Here is an 18,000-nt window from a genome sequence, read left to right as displayed (position 1 = left end):
TGAGAGAGAGCAGGTGTTAAAGTTTGAAATCACTGCTGTACCTATGGTTCATTTTTGCTACAGTGAGTTCTTGACCCCACTCTCTAGTGTTGATGGTCATTCATGTAACAACACTGAAACTGAGGATACTGTGTAAAACAGGAGAACAAGGTTGCTAAAATGGTAGGATTTTTATATATGATAAAGCCAGGAAAATCAGGAAATGCATATTAATACAAAATAAATTGCAAGTAAAAGTAAAACTACAGTGAATTGAGAACTCAGCATACTAACCAGAAATGCAGATTGTTTAAAAATTGTTGAAGTAATCAGAATTTTGGGCTGGTTTGAAGCGATCATTTGAGATGATGATGTGCAGAAAGGAAAAAGGAAATCTGTAGAAAAAGGGCAGTGAAAAAGAGCTGCTCTCACTGTATGTAGAATGTTCTGCTTGCTTTTGATCAGCTTTTCTGTAGGCGTACTCTTAGAGGGAAAAACATGTGAGGATAGTAACCAAACCAGAGTTATGCCAGATTAATCTTGAGGAAGGAACGATGATCTTTTGACACTATTAAAGATCTTGTCTTTTAAAGTGTTCTGAAGATCAGCTTTGTAATAGAAAGTCTACTTTAACAATGTAATTATTTTAGCCTCTTTACAGATGGGAAAACTGAGGCGGAAGTAGATGTCTTGCCCAGAGCAATAGGAAGGCAGCCTTATAAGAACAGAGATTTTACAAAGCAGTAGTTCTCAACTGTGCTACCATTATTAGGCCATATTTTTTTCTCTTAAACTAAAAGTAACACCCTGGAATTGAGAAGACTTCCCTATCAATAGAATACTACTAGAAGGGGCTCCATCACTGGAGAGAGGCAGGCTATACGTTTAGCACAGACCCCTGTCTCTCTCAGGACTCCTTTCTTTTCTCATTAAGTGAAAAATCCTAGGCCTTATTTACCATACAGCATCCAAACCCCTCACTGAGTTTAAAATTGATTTCCTTCTAGTATCTTCTGTGGTAATCCTGTCATAGTCAGAGTTTCTGACTGTGTAACACTAATGCATCTCTCCTTACCATCACCTAATCTGAAAAGGGGTGTTGCGTTATCTCCATTTTACAGCTGGGGAACCACGGCACGGAGTAATTAAGGCCAAAATTAACTTGGGCTGTCTGGCTTGAGATATCCAGATCCTGATTTTGCAGAGCAATGGCCAATTTCATAGCACTTAACATTCGAAGTGCACGTTATGATCCAATAGACTTGCAGCTGTGCGTGCTCCTTGCTTTTCTGAATCGGGTGTCTTGCTTCACACGCCGTGAAAGTGGCCAACTGGGAGCATTGTTATTTCAGTGACTTGCCCAGCAGCACATAAGAACTCTGTGGCAGAGGTAGACATTCAGGCAGAGCCCCCAGAGTGCCATTCAGTTGCCTTAACTCGGGCTGGGGACGGAAATTATACATAACCCAGTATAAGTTATGGGAAGCCGGTTCAAATCCATAACACAACAGAAGTTCAGTGCACGTAAACCACTTTCAAAATGACCAAAACCTGTTTAAGATAAACCTGGATGGATGTCATATCAGACTTAACTGATTTAGCTTAAATTGGTTTATTGAACTTCTGTCCCAGCTCCCCTCCAGATTCAGGGTAACTCACAGTCCCCCAGCATCCCAGGATGCTTTGCACCTCCCCTGCAAACTCCCCTCCCCCACTGGGTGGGTGGGCTAGCCTTGGCCCAAGCTGTCTGCTGCAGCCGAGCAGGGAGGCATTTTCTAGCCCCTCCCCCCTGGCTTCTGGCCTGACCCACTGCAGGCATGTGACTGCGTTTCTGGAATCAGAAGTGAATGTTTGTCCCTTGCTTATCGGTTCAATCTGCACAGGTCAGACTAACCTAAGAAAACCAAATTGATTCAGCCTCAGGCTTTTTCACTGTCTATACTCAGTCTAGGAGACTTTTTCTCTTCCTGTTATCCCTTGTTTCACTCTTTTTCCCTGCCTCCCAAATTCTACATTAAATGAAGACACTAGCTTAATTTACCACTCCACTCTGATTCATCCTAGAGCACTCTCCACCCTTTGTTTTAGAAAAGGCAGAATCCTGTAAGAAGAATAACACGTGATCAGATAATTAAAGGCCAATGTATTATATACCTAAAATGGGACATTTGTAGGTTTTTTCGTGTAAATTCCTAAGGTGCGTGTCTTAACACCCAAATATAAAAACTCATCCCAATCCATTGAGCATCCATTCTTCATGTCTTCCCTTCTCTTTCCCCCACAACTTGGGTCATCAGTAGGATACAGAACTTGAGAGACCTCTGCCACTTGAGCTGCTCGAATAACAAGGACCTGCCCCTAGTACTGATCTTCTGTATGACAGACCTGTAGGGAAATGAGACAGTCTGGCCAATATTTTTTCACAGCTGTTTCTAACAGTAGAGGACTGTAGAGAATCAGGGCTTCCGGATTCAATTCCTGGTTTTGTAGAAGCATTGTGTTTAATTGTCCAGGGTTGGTCCACCCACCTTTGGACCAGCTCTGCAGCATTCATCCAGCCTGTGCGGCCAGGTGGGTTGGCATCACTCCTCTAGGCTGTTTCTGTCTATCTTGCCTGTTCCACCCTTCACTTCCTTTCCCCCTTTATCTATATTTGCTCCTGTCTCTCCTTTCCCCCTGCCCCATTCCTCTGTTCCTGCTTCCTTCTCCTAAATCCTGTACTTCTATGCTCCCATACACATCTATTTGTTTGCTGCTACTCCACTCACTCTGTTCTTCAAAACAGATCAACCCCTCCACCATCCCCCTTCTTCTAAGCCTCCTCCCTGTACATTCCTTTTTAGCCTCTTTTTCACCATCTGGCTCACACCACAGTTTGTGCCCTCCCTACTCCCATTTCTCACCATGTCTGGCAGGTGACTTCATCATGAAAAGCACAAAACAGAGCAGTGAAAGCATGAGAAAAACCCTTTCCCTTTCCCTGACTGTTGGGAAGAGCAGTTGCAGAAGAAATCTTTCTCAATCCTGCCGCTTTAGGTGGAACGTGCTTGTGTTCAGTAAAAATCTTGAGAAACTTGAATTGCCCTAGTCTTAAATGTCTCTGTTGAGCATGTACAGCTAGAATTTTTGTTTAGTAGAATCAAAATGTTCAGGGGGATTGCAGGAGGCTTATTCCCCCCGTACTAGACAACTCATCTGCTCTATGTATCATAGTCATGCTTTAAAGTATGGAGGCACTGGAGCATCTCATCAAAATGTGTTATAAGAATGCTTTTGTAATAACGCCAGACCTATTTTTCACCAAACATTTTGGAAACTGTTGAACGAATTTAACTGAAAATTCACCATTGAAAAAATAATGCCCATGACAGATGTTGGACGGGGAAAACTTATCCTCTAACAATTAAAGTTCATTTGCATTTTAAAACAGAGTATTTTCTAATGGAAAGTGTCTATAGCAAGTAGTAACATCTCCTTCTGTAATGAAACTTTAAGAGATTGGCATGAAATGGGGGCTTTAAAAAGAATATTGATGGGGTTTTTTGTTTTCTTTAGTTTTTTTACATATTCTAGGTATGGATTATATTCTAGAAATAAATGACTTCATGGTTCTATTTTTTTTGGCAATCCAGAGCCATTTTATACCCTGGTTTTTTTGCGTAGGATTATCAACATGTTTGTATTCAGAACTAGTAAAAACTAACTTTTCTGTGACAAATTCCTTTTTCATTACCTATTGAAAACTAGGGGTGTGTGAAACGGGCCGTATTCGATTCAGATTTGCCCTGAATCGGGGACAGTGATTCGATTTGTTGATCTGGATCACTGTCCTCAATTCATTTTGGCCAAATCCAAATCTGAAGATTCGATGCTGATTCGGAGAATCAGTGATTTAGTCATAGACACAGCTTTAAATGGTTTTTTTTTTCTACATACTCCAAGGTACCAGGCATGGCTCGTGAACTCTGCGATGCTGGGGCATATGGAGCGTCCCACAGGAGCGTGGGGGTGCCCCTCATGTGCTCAGCGGTGAATCCAGAAGTGGACCAGAAGTACTTCTGGCTCACTTCTGGGTTCACAGCTAAGCACATGGAGGGGCGGGGAGAAGAGGGCTGTGCCTCCCCGACTTAGCGATCAGCCGTGGGGGGACCCTGGGTGCTCCCCTGGACCCAGGAGGCACCAGTTGCTGGGCCAGGGGAGGGTGTGCAGGAGGGCCCTCCAGCATGCTACCTAGCGGACCCAGAAATGGAGCAGAAGTGCTTCTGGTCCACTTCCAGATCTGCTGAGCGTGCTGGGGAGTCCCCTGCACTCCTGTGGGATGCTTCATCTGTCCCAGCATCGCAGCGTTCACAAACCTCCTGCCACCTAGAGGTATGTAGAAAAATATATTTAAAGCTGGGTCTATATCTGAATCGTCAAATCTTTCATAATCTCTCTGAATCAATTTGGAGAGTTCCAATTTGATTTGGAAAGATTAAAGGGTCTCCTGATTTGGATTTGGAGATTTGGCCACCGAATCAGGCCGAACCTCCACTGAATCAAATCAGGGACCAAAGCTTCGCGCAGCCCTATTAAACACGTAAAATGCTCATATAAAGGCAGTTCTACAAATTGTAACGATGACCTAACTCTTCTCCTCCCTTCCTCAGATGTCTGTAGGGTAAGGAAAGTTGCAGTTTATGTTGAACAGTTTGGAATTATCTTCTGAAGAACTGGCTTGCAGTTTATTTCCTGCAAGGGCAAAATGATAGTCTTAAAAGATTCACAACTACTTCCAACACCAGCATTTTAAATTGGAAAAAAACTCTAACAACTGCAGCGTCTCTTCTTTTTAATAGTTATAAATGACCTATGTGCTTCAAATGTGCAGCATACTTATATAAGATACTTCAGTAAGATACTTCAGTATCACTGAGAAATTGGAGTTTTAAGTCTGGATAAACCAAGTGGTAAAGAAACCTATTGAGTCTGTTTAGAAAATGTTTTGATTGTCAAGATTTCAGTTGTTCTTATGAATATTAATTTAAACACTGATTACTAATGTACAGCTGTTGCACTATATCCCATTTTTTTAAAGAGTATTTTTAAGAATTGCTTTCAAAAGCCATTTAATCTACACCTTCCTGTTCCTGAATAAGAACAACAACAAACAAAAACCCCTTAAATTCTGGAATATTTGGCAATAAACTCTGTTACGTAGGTATCCAGGTATATTTTTCTAGATGTTTGTAGGAGGTTAGAAAATAAAATTGTTCAGACCTCATTCGGTACATCAGCATTTAAAGCAAAGTGCACATTTCAGTACAAATTCGAGGGCTTTTGAACTCGCAACACAAACACATTCCCAATGAACGTGTTAATGTACAAATTAAGTCTCTTGAATGTTACCAACTTAAGCTGATGTTACGAAGGGAATTACGTAGGTAAGGGAAACACTAATATAGGAAGCCATTTTCTACAATGTGTTTCTGACTTACTCTGTTCTTTTCCTTAGGTATTCCAACCTGATCTTGAACTTATTCTCCCTCATGGTGGATGCCAACATTCCAGATATCGCTCTTGAACCTGACAAGACTGTGAAAAAGGTAATTGGGAAACTTCATTTATTGGCAGAACAAATTCTGACCCTCCTAAAGTTCTTTAGTAGTTCAGATGGAGCAACTAACTCTTCATTCCTTAAGGTGATGGAGTCCGGGCATTTCACAGAATACCTGAAGCTAGAGATGGAAAATATATATTAGGTTGCTCACTATGTCCATCTGCAAATAGCACGTATGCTCTACGACAGTTTAGTATATATTTCTGTCTAGTTTTGGACAACATTGTTTTAACGAATTCTGCACCTTCTAAGGTTCTTAAATAGTTCAGACCAGACAGCTTGCCTTTGATCTGCCCCAGGCTTCTTCCAAAACCTCAAGGAAGTTGCTTTGCCTTGTTTTTGGTAGGTCTGGTCAGCAAACGGTTCTACGTCCCCACATGGTAAGTGTGCCGGGCTATTAGTAATGTTGGAATGGGTAAGGAGAGGTCTTCCTCCGAACTTCCCACCAAATAAGGACTGCATTACACATTACACTCAGGACATGTACTACAAGTTAGAACATTTTCTGAGCAGTCGTACGGTAATGCTTACTACAGTCTAAATGAAACGTCCTAAGCATTTAAGCCATTGAAGACTCTGGTATGCTTTAATGTGGGGTTGGTCCTAGCTGCACCATCACACTGGAGTCTTAATCTTGCTTGAGTGTGTCAGAGTGTGAGACTGAAAATCAGCTCTTTGGTCCCAGCCACCCACCACAAGGGTGGGAGGTTAATTTCATAGTAGCTAGGGTCAGGAGGGACCTGAACAGGTCATCTAGCCTGACCCCCTGCCACAGGCAGGAGTGAATGCTGAGTTCACAAGACCCCAGAGAGGTGATCGTCCAACCTCCTCTTGAATTTGCCCAAGGTAGGGGCAAGGACCACTTCCCTGGGAAGTTGATTCCAGATTTTGGCCACCCTAACTGTAAAATATTGCTTCCTGATCTCTAACCTAAACCTATTCTCCATCAGCTTATGACCATTGTTCCTTGTCACCCCAGGTGGTGTTGGGGAGAAAAGGGTTCTGCCTATTTGCTGTTGATCTCCCCTGATGAGCTTGTAGGCAGCCACTAGGTCTCCTCTCAGCCTCCTTTTGCTGAGACTGAACAGGTTCAGGTCCCTCAGTCTCTCCTCGTAGGGCCTGTCCTGCTGCCCTCTCACCAGGCGGGTGGCCCTCCTCTGAACCCTCTCCAGGCTGGCTACATCCTTCTTGAAGTGCGGCGCCCAGTACCGGACACAGTACTCCAACTGCGGCCTGACCAAAGTCGCATAGAGGGGGAGTATCACCTCTCTAGACCGGCTTGAGATGCACCTTTGGATGCACGACAAGGTGTGGTTGGCTTTGCTGGCTGTGGTCTGGCCTTGGCGGCTCATGTTCATCTTGGAGTCAGTAATGACTCCAAGATCCTGTTCTGCCTCCGTGCTTTCAAGAAGGGAACTCCCCAGCCTGTATGTATTCTGTGGATTCCTTCTCCCAAGGTGCAGCACCCTGCATTTATCTACGTTGAACCCCATCCTATTCTTGTCTGCCCACTTTCGTAGTCTGTCTAAATCTATTTGCAGCCTCTCTTTCCCTTCAAGTGTGTCCACCTCGCCCCACATCTTAGTGTCATCAGCAAACTTGGACAGCATGCCTTCCACCCCCTCGTCCAAGTCGCTGATGAAGATGTTAAACAGTGCAGGCCCGAGGACCGAGCCCTGGGGTACCGCACTGCTCACATCTCGCCAGGTTAGTTTTAAGTGTAGTTAACATGTGCTAAGTGTAATGTGTGACAAGGTCCTAACTAGGGTTCCACTATGGCTAAGAACAGACCGGTTTTCTTGTGAAAGAAAGCCTTTTGTTTTGGAATCCTACAGGCCTCTTGTCCCACGTAAGTATGCTAGATGCTGTATGTTAACACTTTTTCCTGAGACAATGATAGCTTATTCGAGTTAATTGCCATTCTTCCAGGGACAAGCTTCGTGTGAAGGGTTCTCCTTTTGTCCCAGGTTTTGCCCCAACTCCATTTGCGTCAGCTCAAGTGTAATATCTGTTTTTACCCAAAGTCTGAGAGAGTTTGTCAGTGAAAATGTTGAAACAGATAAGCTTCTGCTTTCCCCTCCACCCTGATCCACCCCCCATCGATTAGATGATTTTTTTTTTTTTATGTAAAAAGTGCCTCTCAAACATTTCAAGTTGGTTCTTATTTCCAGTTCCTCATCTATGAAGGGGTTGGGTGGGGGGTAGAAGTGAAGATGCAGTACTTGTCTATCTTTCAGGGTGGTTGAGGAGAAATTTAATATGTTGGAGGCCTTCAAATAGCTGTGTGCCACACAAGTACAAAGACGCACAAAATATCCTGAGCAAGAATTTGGATTTTATCAGAAGACAGATTATTTTAGTAAAGATTTTTCCTTTTTGGATAAAAACTGCTATTTCTAAGACCCTGTGGCAGTTATTTTGTATGCCACTGACTGAAACGCAATCATCAGGAAATATAATTAGCAACTATACCAGATGCTGTCAGTTTTGGTCCTTTCTGATTTTTAGCCTTCAGGTTCTGGCTTACTACTTACTTTAATTTCATTCATCTCTGTTGGGAGTTCACCATTGCTTGACTTCATAGCACCCATTCTTGCTTCAAATGCTTTCTTGAAAGCTGTCTGATGTAATTTTTTTTATCAAACTAAGTCTCCCATTGATCACTGTCAATTAAGATACAGCATTGTTGTTCCTGAATAATATTTGGCATCGTCTACATGTTGGTGACATTTCAGAATACATTGCCCAAGGATTTACCTTTCCCTGCCTTTTCTTGTAATCAACACTGGTAATTATTCAACTGCTGCAAAACGTATTTCTGGAGGCTTTTAAAATGTAAGCACTTCAGTTTTAACAGCTCTTATAAATACCTATCTTCTTATAAAACTGCCTGGTTTATAGATATATTGCTTATAAGTTTGTTTTTTTCCCCCAGTTAAAATAGTGAAATAAAGTTAGTGAAGTAGTTATAACAAGGATGCCCGTGTAGATATGTTTAACTAAATTTCAGCAGTTGAAATCAAACATGTATTTGTTATGCTAAATCATAGTGGAACTAATGCAAGATCCTCAAAATGAGTTCCTCAAAACTTCTGAATGGGAACTGGGAAGGTTGGAAGAGACCAGTTGGGGTTCTTCCAGGACCCAACAAGGTACAAAGAGTCATCCTCTGAATGTGAAGTAAGCTAGTTCCATATAGTAGTTTCTCAGGGTTTGAATAAAATTACATTTAGATTGACCTAACTGGAGTTAGGCTGATCTAAATGCCCAGTTGCATAGGTGTGCGGAGGGCTTAAATCGCCCAATAAATGGCATGTACATGGGCAATTGCAATAAATGGTTGTACATGTCACTCCTGGTCTGTGTTCACACAGCTTAAAGTAAGCCATGTGAATGTAGATTTGCGAGGCAAACGACTGCTTGCACCCTTAATGAATTAGATACAACACATGTTGCTATAACAACAACCCTGAATAGATTTTGGACTTGGCCACATACATTTTAGCCTTTAAACTGATTAAGATTCACTATGTCATGGGTCCTTACACAGTTAAATTTCAAACTTTAAACAGTGTGACCAACCAATGTAAAATGCACTTAGTCTTAGAGGAAATGCAACTGCTGAAGAGTAGTAGGACAATAAAGGTTTTCTAGAGAAGTTGCAAAATCTCCTTACTTGGAGATTTTCCAAAAGCAGCTGGGTAGGTATCTTTCAGGGATGGTTTAGGAAGAGCAAATCCTCACCTGTGCAGTGGGTTGAACTAGATGATAGCTGATTGAGATTCAGAACCCTATGACTGAAATGCTCCGATCTGAAATGCCGCTTTGGAAAGAATAGCACTGGGGAGGGAGGTGGGGGAAGCAAAACAAGTCTTCATAATTTTTGTAAAATTAATGAAGTCTTTGCTTTTTCAACATAGCAAGATTAGCAACAAATCTATAGGTTGATCTGAATTCATTTGGATATTCCTCAAAAGAGGAGTGGACTATTTCCAGAAGGACAGCTAATGCCCCTGTAATACAGATATGTTTGTTTAATAAGAGAATAAGCAAGTTAGATTTAATAATCACATTTTTCTTAATGTGATAATTCACGTGTATGTATGTATGTATGTATATATATTATACATAAAATACAATATAGAAGCGTGCAATATATAAAGATTTGAGAGATATATGAATTATCTCAAATCTTTATATATAGCACGTTTCTAGATTGTATTTTATGTATTGAATGTATTTATATATCAAAGTATAATGTTTAATATATTCTACTGTGAACCACTTTCTGCATGCCCCTGCCCATGGAACCCATGCTTGTCTCAGAGGGGTGTGTGGGCAGCAGATTATGGCTCTGCCCTTACACCACGTTGTCACTGCCCCAGGATCCCAGGGTCTCCCCACCCCCGCCCACCCATCTCACTCCCAGTCACAGTGCCATCCCAGCTGCCTGACCACACACCCTTCTTGTTTAGGTCCCACCCCTGGCAGTAGGTGTGGGTGCCACAGGGGCTGTTGGGAAATGGAGTCTACTTTGGGCCTGATCCACCCCGTGGGCCAGGTTTTGCCCACCGCTGTTCTGTACACTTGGTTTGTGGCTTCCATTTTTGCTTTAAAGAAACTGAGTTGCACATTGTTGCTGTGTCATTTATAGTCATCCACCATTAGAAATGTCACCTTGATACCCTGCAGAAATGTAGGCCACTGCTAAGTTTAAGACAACATTTTTATTGAAATAACTATGTTTCAATTATTAAACTTCTAACAGCCTCTCTCAGAAATCTGTTAGGTTTTTTTTTTTAATACTAATAAAAAAGGAACTAGCTGTTTTACCTCTTGTAAGTTGAGTGACAAGTTTGTTCAGTCATCTAACAAGATAATACTGTATCTTGTTGTAGGAGAATTAAATAGATGTTTTCTGCGTCTCAATTGATTTTTTTTTTTAAGCTTTAAACAAAAAATCCATATATATTTTGAGAAACTCAAATTAGCTAAAGATCCATTTTGGACTGACCTGTAAAATTAAATTACCTTTGGTGTCTGAGTCAAGTCAATAGCCATTTCAACTATAATATCACTTTCATGGAAGACTAAGGTGAAGATTTAAGAAACCTTTTGTTTATGAAACAAAAAGGACCTTACTCAGTAATGCAGAAGCACGTTCCAATCCAGCATTTTCTTTTAATACTGTAATAATACTAACATGTTGTTCTCTTTTTTTTTTCTTTTGCAAAGACTACATATTTTTAATTGTGGGCTGGGGTGAAGTAGATGACTGAAGTAACTCAGGGAGGAAACAGTGCTTAGGTTAGCCTCTTTTTCAATTCGATTCAGAATAATTTGCATTACTGTTTTGATTAAACTGCATAGACATGTACATAGGTGAAGGGAAGTATAATGCCAGAGCTTTAAAAAAGGTTGTAATCTTTTCAGTGAGGATTTACCAGAGGATATTATTCTTAATTATTTTAATGAAGAATTCAGTTGCTATAGTGATCCTGCATATTGAAATATTTCAGTAGACACAACTCTGGTTGCTGTCGGAAGGTATAAATTACTCAACTCTGTTTATATAGTTTATATGAAGACAAAGGGGTGTTTTATTGTTACGTATTTGAACTTACTATACTGTAGGCTAAAGCTAATGGAGTTAAACCTATGAATACATTACCAGCTCTTTGTTTCCAGTGAACGATACAAGTTGAGGCTGCAAGAACCAGGAAACTAGGGTACAGAAGGAAAGATACTTGTGTGACCATATCTCAACACTAAGGCCTTATTTTATCAGCTGACAGCCGTGAGTTCGAATCTAACCATCAACCTCTGCAAATGAAGCTGAAGGATAATGCACATTTCCAGTGCATGCAGGAGCCAGTGGGATCTTATGTGCCATGGGGAGTTTGCTTGGCATCTCATTCTCAAGTGTGGTGAGAGATTCATCTGACATGATAATGTATTAGTAGTTTGGAGTAAGACTTGCAAGGGAGAAGTATATTTTAGACTTAGCTTTCTCACCCTGGCCCCTACCTTGTGCAGATTTTTAGAACATTTTACTTTAGCAATTCTCAAGCTCATTCTCTGCACCAGCTATGAATCAGGTCATGAGCCCTTTGTATCTCCAGATTCCTTTGAGCCTGCCATTTCCTAGCATGCCTTTAATTAATGGGGCTTTACTTTGCCTGCACCACTCAGTAGTAACAGTGCTCTTGCCCCATCTTCCCCCTCGGGTAGGTGAAAGCTAAGCCTGGGTAATTTGTCTTATTTCACTCAGGGGGAAGCTGCCCCAGTTTAGCACTCTCATTGACAGACAATTACTGTGGAGCAGAGAAGGCATAGTTGATCTCCCTTCACTGCTAACTGTATGCACACAAACAGCAGTAACTATCTGTATGGAGTCGCACACAATTATCTGACTACAAGACAGGTGAGGACCAGAAAAAGTTGTGCAGTACTAGTTCTACATATTAAATCTGAATTGAGATTTAAAGAAAGTCTTGTTTTAATTTGCGAAATAAAGAGCACTAACATCATCTATCCATACAATGTCGTAATAATGGGGTTGAATAGGAGGTTAAAGGACTGAGGCTGTCATTTTATTAAATTATTATTTCCTTTCACTCCGTTTCATTTCCTGCCTCCCTGGCCAAGCAGAGCAGGCACTCTGAAGATGCATTTGCCAAATACCATTTGTGGGTGTGGTAAAACAAGATGCTAATAAATTAGTTCAGATGGTTAAATTGGAAGTGCAGTCTCTCTGGTAGTTCTCCCTCCTCCCGACTCTTCCCCATTCAAGCAAATGCAGAAGTGAAATAAAAACCGGTAAAAAGGAACTGCACCAGAGCAGATTTCATGGAATAAAAAAAGAGTCCATGTGTTAACTATATTATAGTGAAACCTCAGCTAGAATATTTCTGAAAAAAATCCACAAACATTTGGGTTTTTTTCAGAAAATTTTAGGAAGCTATTTGATTATCTGCCCATTAATAGAAAAAATATCACGATGCAGAAGTATGAGCTTCCAAAGCAACTTTAGCACCTTAAACGTAGACCTGCCCTTATTGGCAGTAGCATAAAACACTAAGAGGTAAATAGCAACAAGCTGAGGTTTGAATGGGAAGGCAGGCTCCTTATAAATCGAAACTGTTTTCTCCAAAGAATCATCTTCCTTCTAGTAACATGTGTTAAAGCTCAAGGGACTGGCTGGCAGAATGTAATTTTATAATCAACCTTCATATCTAACGGAAAGCAAATTGCCCAGATATCGCTTCTGTCCGATAGCTGGGAAATGTGTTGGGTGAAATATGTGAATAGGGAAGAAAAAACTGAAATAGCAGCTTGTGTCATGTACAGCTTTCTCTAAAATAAGTATAGATTACACCTGTTTGACATGGTTTACGGCACAGAGTGGAGCAAGCAGAGCTGAGTTTTCTGTGCTTGTCATCTATGAAGATGCTTTCACACTCCTCTGTATTCAGGGAGAAAGCCATAGACAAACTGTGGCTTCACTTCTTTCCGGGGAAGGATGACACTGCAGAACCATGTACAAGGGATTTATTGTTTGGTTCATCCTCCCCCCACCCGCCCCAGGTGACTTCAGCTAGTCTGGATGTTCAGTATGCAACACATTGAAAAACAAGGCTATGGTTTTGGTTTTGGGGGTGGGAGGGTTACTTATTTTTGTATATTAGTCACCTTCAGGTGTAAATTATTGGAAGCCAATTCACGTGAACTCTAGTGATGTAATCTTGTACTTTTTTTTTTCTTTTTTCAATCTGGCAATTTATTGTAACATTTAAAAAAAAGCAAACATGAATTTTGACTTCAAATCAAAATGCCCCCAGTTTTCCAGCTTCACAGATTTTCTTTCCATACAAGTTCTGCTACTTTCCAGTGCTTTTCAAGTACAGAGAAACTCTCTCTTCTCTTTTGTCTTTTCTTTTTGATGGCTATTAAATTTAGATGTGTATAAATTTACCTTAGCTGAATAAAAGCACCTAGCAAACAGAAATGAACAAGCCACAATACAGTAGTTTAAAACTAAAAAGGTTGTGGGAATCTTTCTAAGATTCCTAATCTTGACTGCAGCTAGCCAGAAGTGTCATATTTAATATTGGCAGATGTTTTACCATCTGACAGAAATGGCTCTGAAGACCATAGTTTGAGACTACTTGTCTTAATCCATCTTCCTTGCCTCTGGTCTCCGTATCTTTCTGCATTACTATTTATGAAGGAAGCAGTCACAGCGAGTGGCACCTGGCTCATTGGTTCCCCACTTCTACATAGTATGCGTTCCAGCTGCAACTGCTGGTCCTAGTCCCTTCTACAGCCTCCGTTTAGCCTGGCAGTGCCCCAAAATGAAAAGCAGACCGAGAAGCAAAGGTGAAGGGTTTTTGGGTTTTTTTGCTTCCCACCCCCCTCCTCCCTACTTCCTTCCTATACAAAGCTATTCCTTTCTTTGCATTCACCAGTTTTTATCTTTCACAGTCTCTCAGATAATTCATAAGCTTTCTAGGGCAGGGATTGGCTTAAAAAATGCCTGTGTTAAACTGCCAGCGCATAACTGATGACAATCTAAATGCCCATTTTTTCCCCAAGCAACACTGTTTACTTTCTTATTTTCTGTGCAGATGCTGCACTAATAAGTAATTGTGACTGCTGCTTTTCTCCCAAAATCATTCTGTAATTTTAAATAACTAAAATCAGCAATTACATACGCAATTAATTCATAAGGAGGAGGTTGTAAACCACAGCTTCCCAGATATAACAGAATTGTTTGCAACATTGTCACAATTCAAAATCTTAAGTGTGTGTGTTGGGGTTTTGTTATTTGTCTTGTTTTGTCTTTTTTAAACAGAGCAGCCAGATGGTTTGTGTGTGTCCTTTCTGGCAAATCTGACCTTTAAATTAGAAAACATCAGGGACCAGTGATTCATCGACACACAAAGAACTCAGCAGGCTTTAAAGAACAGTGCTCTAATTGACTGCGCTCTGCTTCCAGTGTCCATTGATTACAGTAGATGCCGCTACTGTTTCATTTACAGGCAAGGATATTGAAGACAGGCATGGCGGAAAAGTTTTTGTTTTCCCCATCACCTCTCCAGACAAGCCGTTGAGAACTAGCATATGTTGAAAATAGTTCCTTTAGATTTGTGTTCTCACACACGCACACACATGCACACGCATGCATGCTTCAATGGTAATTTTCTTCCAATGCAATATAACTCATAATAGTTACAGACCTCTGCATGGGAAGATCTCTAAACCAGTGGTTTTCATAGTTGCATAGTTGGTAGGGTCGGAAGGGACCTGAGCAGATCATCAAGTCCAACCCCCTGCCCTGGGCAAGAAAGAGTGCTGGGGTCAGACGACCCGACCCCGGCAAGGTGTCTATCTAGCCTCTTGAAGACCCCCAGGGTAGAAGCGAGGACCGCTTCCCTTGGAAGTTGGTTCCAGGTCTTAGCCGCCCTGACTTTGAAGTAGCACCTCCTGATGTCTAGCCTGAATCTGCTCTCTGTCTGCTTATGGCCATTGTTCCTTGTTACTCTCAGTAGTGCTTGGGGGAACAGGGACTCTCCCATTTCCTGCTGGTCTCCCTTGGCCAGTTTATAGATGGCCACCAGATCCCCTCTCAGCCTCCTCTTGTGGAGGCTGAACAGGTTCATGTCCCATAGCCTATCCTCATAGGGCCTGCCCTACTGCCCCCCGGATCATGAGGGTGGCCTCCTCTGGACCCTCTCCATGTTATCCACATCTCTTCTGAAGTGCGGTTCCCAGAACTGGACGCAGTACTCCAACTGCGGCCTGACCAGTGTTGCACAGAGGGGGAGGATCACCTCCTTGGCCCTGCTCATGATGCATCTGTGGATGCACGACAAGGTGCGGTTAGCCTTTCTGACTGCATCCCCACGTTGGCGGCCCATGTTCATCTTTGAGTCAGCAAAAACTCCAAGATCCTTTTCTGCCTCTGCTGGCGAGAGGGGAGTTCCCCAGCCTGTAGGTGTGCTGCTGGTTATTCCTCCCCAGGTGCAGTACCTTACACTTGTCAGTGTTGAAACCCATCCTATTCTCATCCCCCCACCTCTGTAACCTGTCCAGATCTGATTGCAACTTGTCCCTCCCCTCTAGCGTGTCCACTTCCCCCCACATCTTAGTGTCATCTGCAAATTTAAATAGGTTTTCAACCTATTTAGACTCAAGGCACCTCTCAAAAAAGCTCTTGATTTTTCACTCTTTTTTTTTTGGCTACAAAAAAAAATAATAGAAAGATTTGTGTTGTTTGTTTGGGTTTTTTTGGGGGGGGTGGATTTTTTTGTTTGTTTTGTTGGGGGAGGGGGAGGTTGTTTCAAACAACAGACACCACAACTATGGATTTCTATTTGAAATATCGGGGTTTATCTTAGGAGTCATGTTTGTAAACCTAACAGTGCTAACATTGTGTGGCACCCCACCAGCCACATCCAAGGCACCATGCTGTGACACCCTGATTGAGAACAGTGCTCTAGGTGAACATTAGTTATTCTCCCCAGCACTTCTTTGAGGAAAGTTAATTTAAAAAATGGAGAGCGGGGACTTCATTTTGTTCTTTGACATCTCACACTTGTAAAAATGTTCTCTGCATCTCTGATCTATCCCCATGCTGCAGGTAGACAGGGAGGTGAAGTCACTTCGGGTCACAGAGAGAGTCCGTGGCTGCATCAGGGCCATTTCCAATGCCTGTTTAAGCCACTCCATTTATTTCAGCAGGAGCTGGACCAGCTTTGGTGGATTAGAATTCAGGGAATCAATAGTCCGATATATTCAAGGCTGGGTCAGAAAAACAAGAATAGATTTCTTAATAAAACTTCCTTTTGGTGTTATTTTGAGTTCCTTGTTTAAGTCAGTACAAAGTATTTTTGCAATAAGTAATTATCTTATCAGACCTGTCTGAGTAGTTGTTATACCTACAAACCCTGCTTCAACTACTAAATGGTATTCCATATAAGTGAAGTGATCTGGTTTCCATTTGGGATTTAGTCAGTGTTGTCCTGCCACAAATTATTTGTGTTATAACCTAACATCTGGATGACCTGTTGTGGTTGGCAAGTGTGCTTCCAAATTAACACTGTTTTGCCTTCTTGCTTTGCTGCATCATATGTCTCATACCTGTATCAGTACTACAAGTCAAGAGCCCAGAAATAATTTTTGCTTATACATTGCCCAAGCTCTTTTGCTTCTTGTCTGCTTGAAAAATATCAGCATTTGCATGAGACTGAGCCCTGTCACTAGTCTCCGGCTCTGCTCTTGGGTTTATTCTTGTGGAGAGGAGTCATTTTACTCATTGTATGGGAGAAAGGCACTGACAGAAAGCAGCTGCTTTGGTTTGATTCAGCAGCAGACCTGCCTAGGAATGCCCAGTCTTCTGGGAGAGTGCAGTATTGCCATGATTTGTTTATGCCTTGTGATCTTTACTTTGATTAGGCAGATGCACATCTGTCCACCCATTTCTAGAATAGCTGCAGGTGCCAAACCATTTTTTTTCTAATTTGAGCATGCACATTTCATTATAGTTAGGTACTATTTTTCAATTTATATCCCATCAGAATGGGGAAAAAAATCTTGAAGTGGAAAGTTTGGTATAAAAGCCCTCTCTTGTTCCTCCAGTCAGCACCACCTCTTAATTATTAGTCCTGACAAACATGAATGTGATGCAGATCAGCACAAGCCTTTCTGCTTGCATGTTACTGTTATTGAAGTTCTTATTTTGGGGGCTTGGAGAAAGAGCCAACTTAGAAGATGAGAAGATCAGTAAAAGTTTTGATCTGTAGAAACTTCTGCAGAAATCTGTAAATGCTTGCTTAGAACGTGTAGTCTCTTCAAGATGACAGCTTTTTGGCTTAAGACAAAAGCTGTGATCTTCTCCGGAAAACCTGCTGAGTAAATTAATCCATGTGATTTGAAGAAACAGAGGAATAGTTGAGAGAACTTAACTGTTACAGCCGAGCAGAGATAAGCAAGCAGTGCACTTTTTATCAGAGGGAAGTGTGATAAAAGTCAAGCCAGAAGCTTAAGCCTAGTTTTTCCACCACGGTGCTGACTGTCCATAAGGACTTCAGTGTAAGATGGGGGAAACATTCTGCACTAAGCCTTCTGTCAACTCTTACATCAAATGATTTGTCTTCTTAAGGAGTCTAGCAGTGGCTCTGGTACCAGCATGCATGTGTGCTTTTATAGGATTCAATCAAAAGGGACATTGGCATTTCTTTTACATTTGAATAGCTGACTTTGCAATGAACAATTCTTTATTCCAGTGATCAAATTATTAAGTAGCTAATCATAATAAACACCAGCAGTGCTACTTAACCTTGCTGGAGGCATAAGAAGTGTAGTATCAAGCAGTTTTCAGAATGATTGACTTGTAGGTAACCTGTGAAATAAATATCAAT

The 18,000-nt window shown here is 41.5% G+C and overlaps 1 protein-coding gene across 2 annotated transcripts in view; it reads left to right on the top strand.

The window, feature by feature from the left end:
• PIK3C3 (phosphatidylinositol 3-kinase catalytic subunit type 3) overlaps positions 1-18,000 on the top strand; it is a 130,111-nt gene that overhangs the window by 92,790 nt on the left and 19,321 nt on the right. For both annotated transcript variants that reach the window (XM_014593937.3, XM_059725305.1), the window contains exon 23: positions 5,474-5,564. In XM_014593937.3, the coding sequence (XP_014449423.2) occupies positions 5,474-5,564 (91 nt within the window). The remainder of the gene's footprint in view (positions 1-5,473; positions 5,565-18,000) is intronic.

The sequence above is a fragment of the Alligator mississippiensis genome, chromosome 3 (genome assembly GCF_030867095.1).
Source record: "Alligator mississippiensis isolate rAllMis1 chromosome 3, rAllMis1, whole genome shotgun sequence".
Taxonomy (NCBI): Eukaryota; Metazoa; Chordata; order Crocodylia; family Alligatoridae; genus Alligator; species Alligator mississippiensis.
Note: the sequence above shows the minus strand (reverse complement) of the source record. Positions and strands in the feature narration are given on the sequence as shown.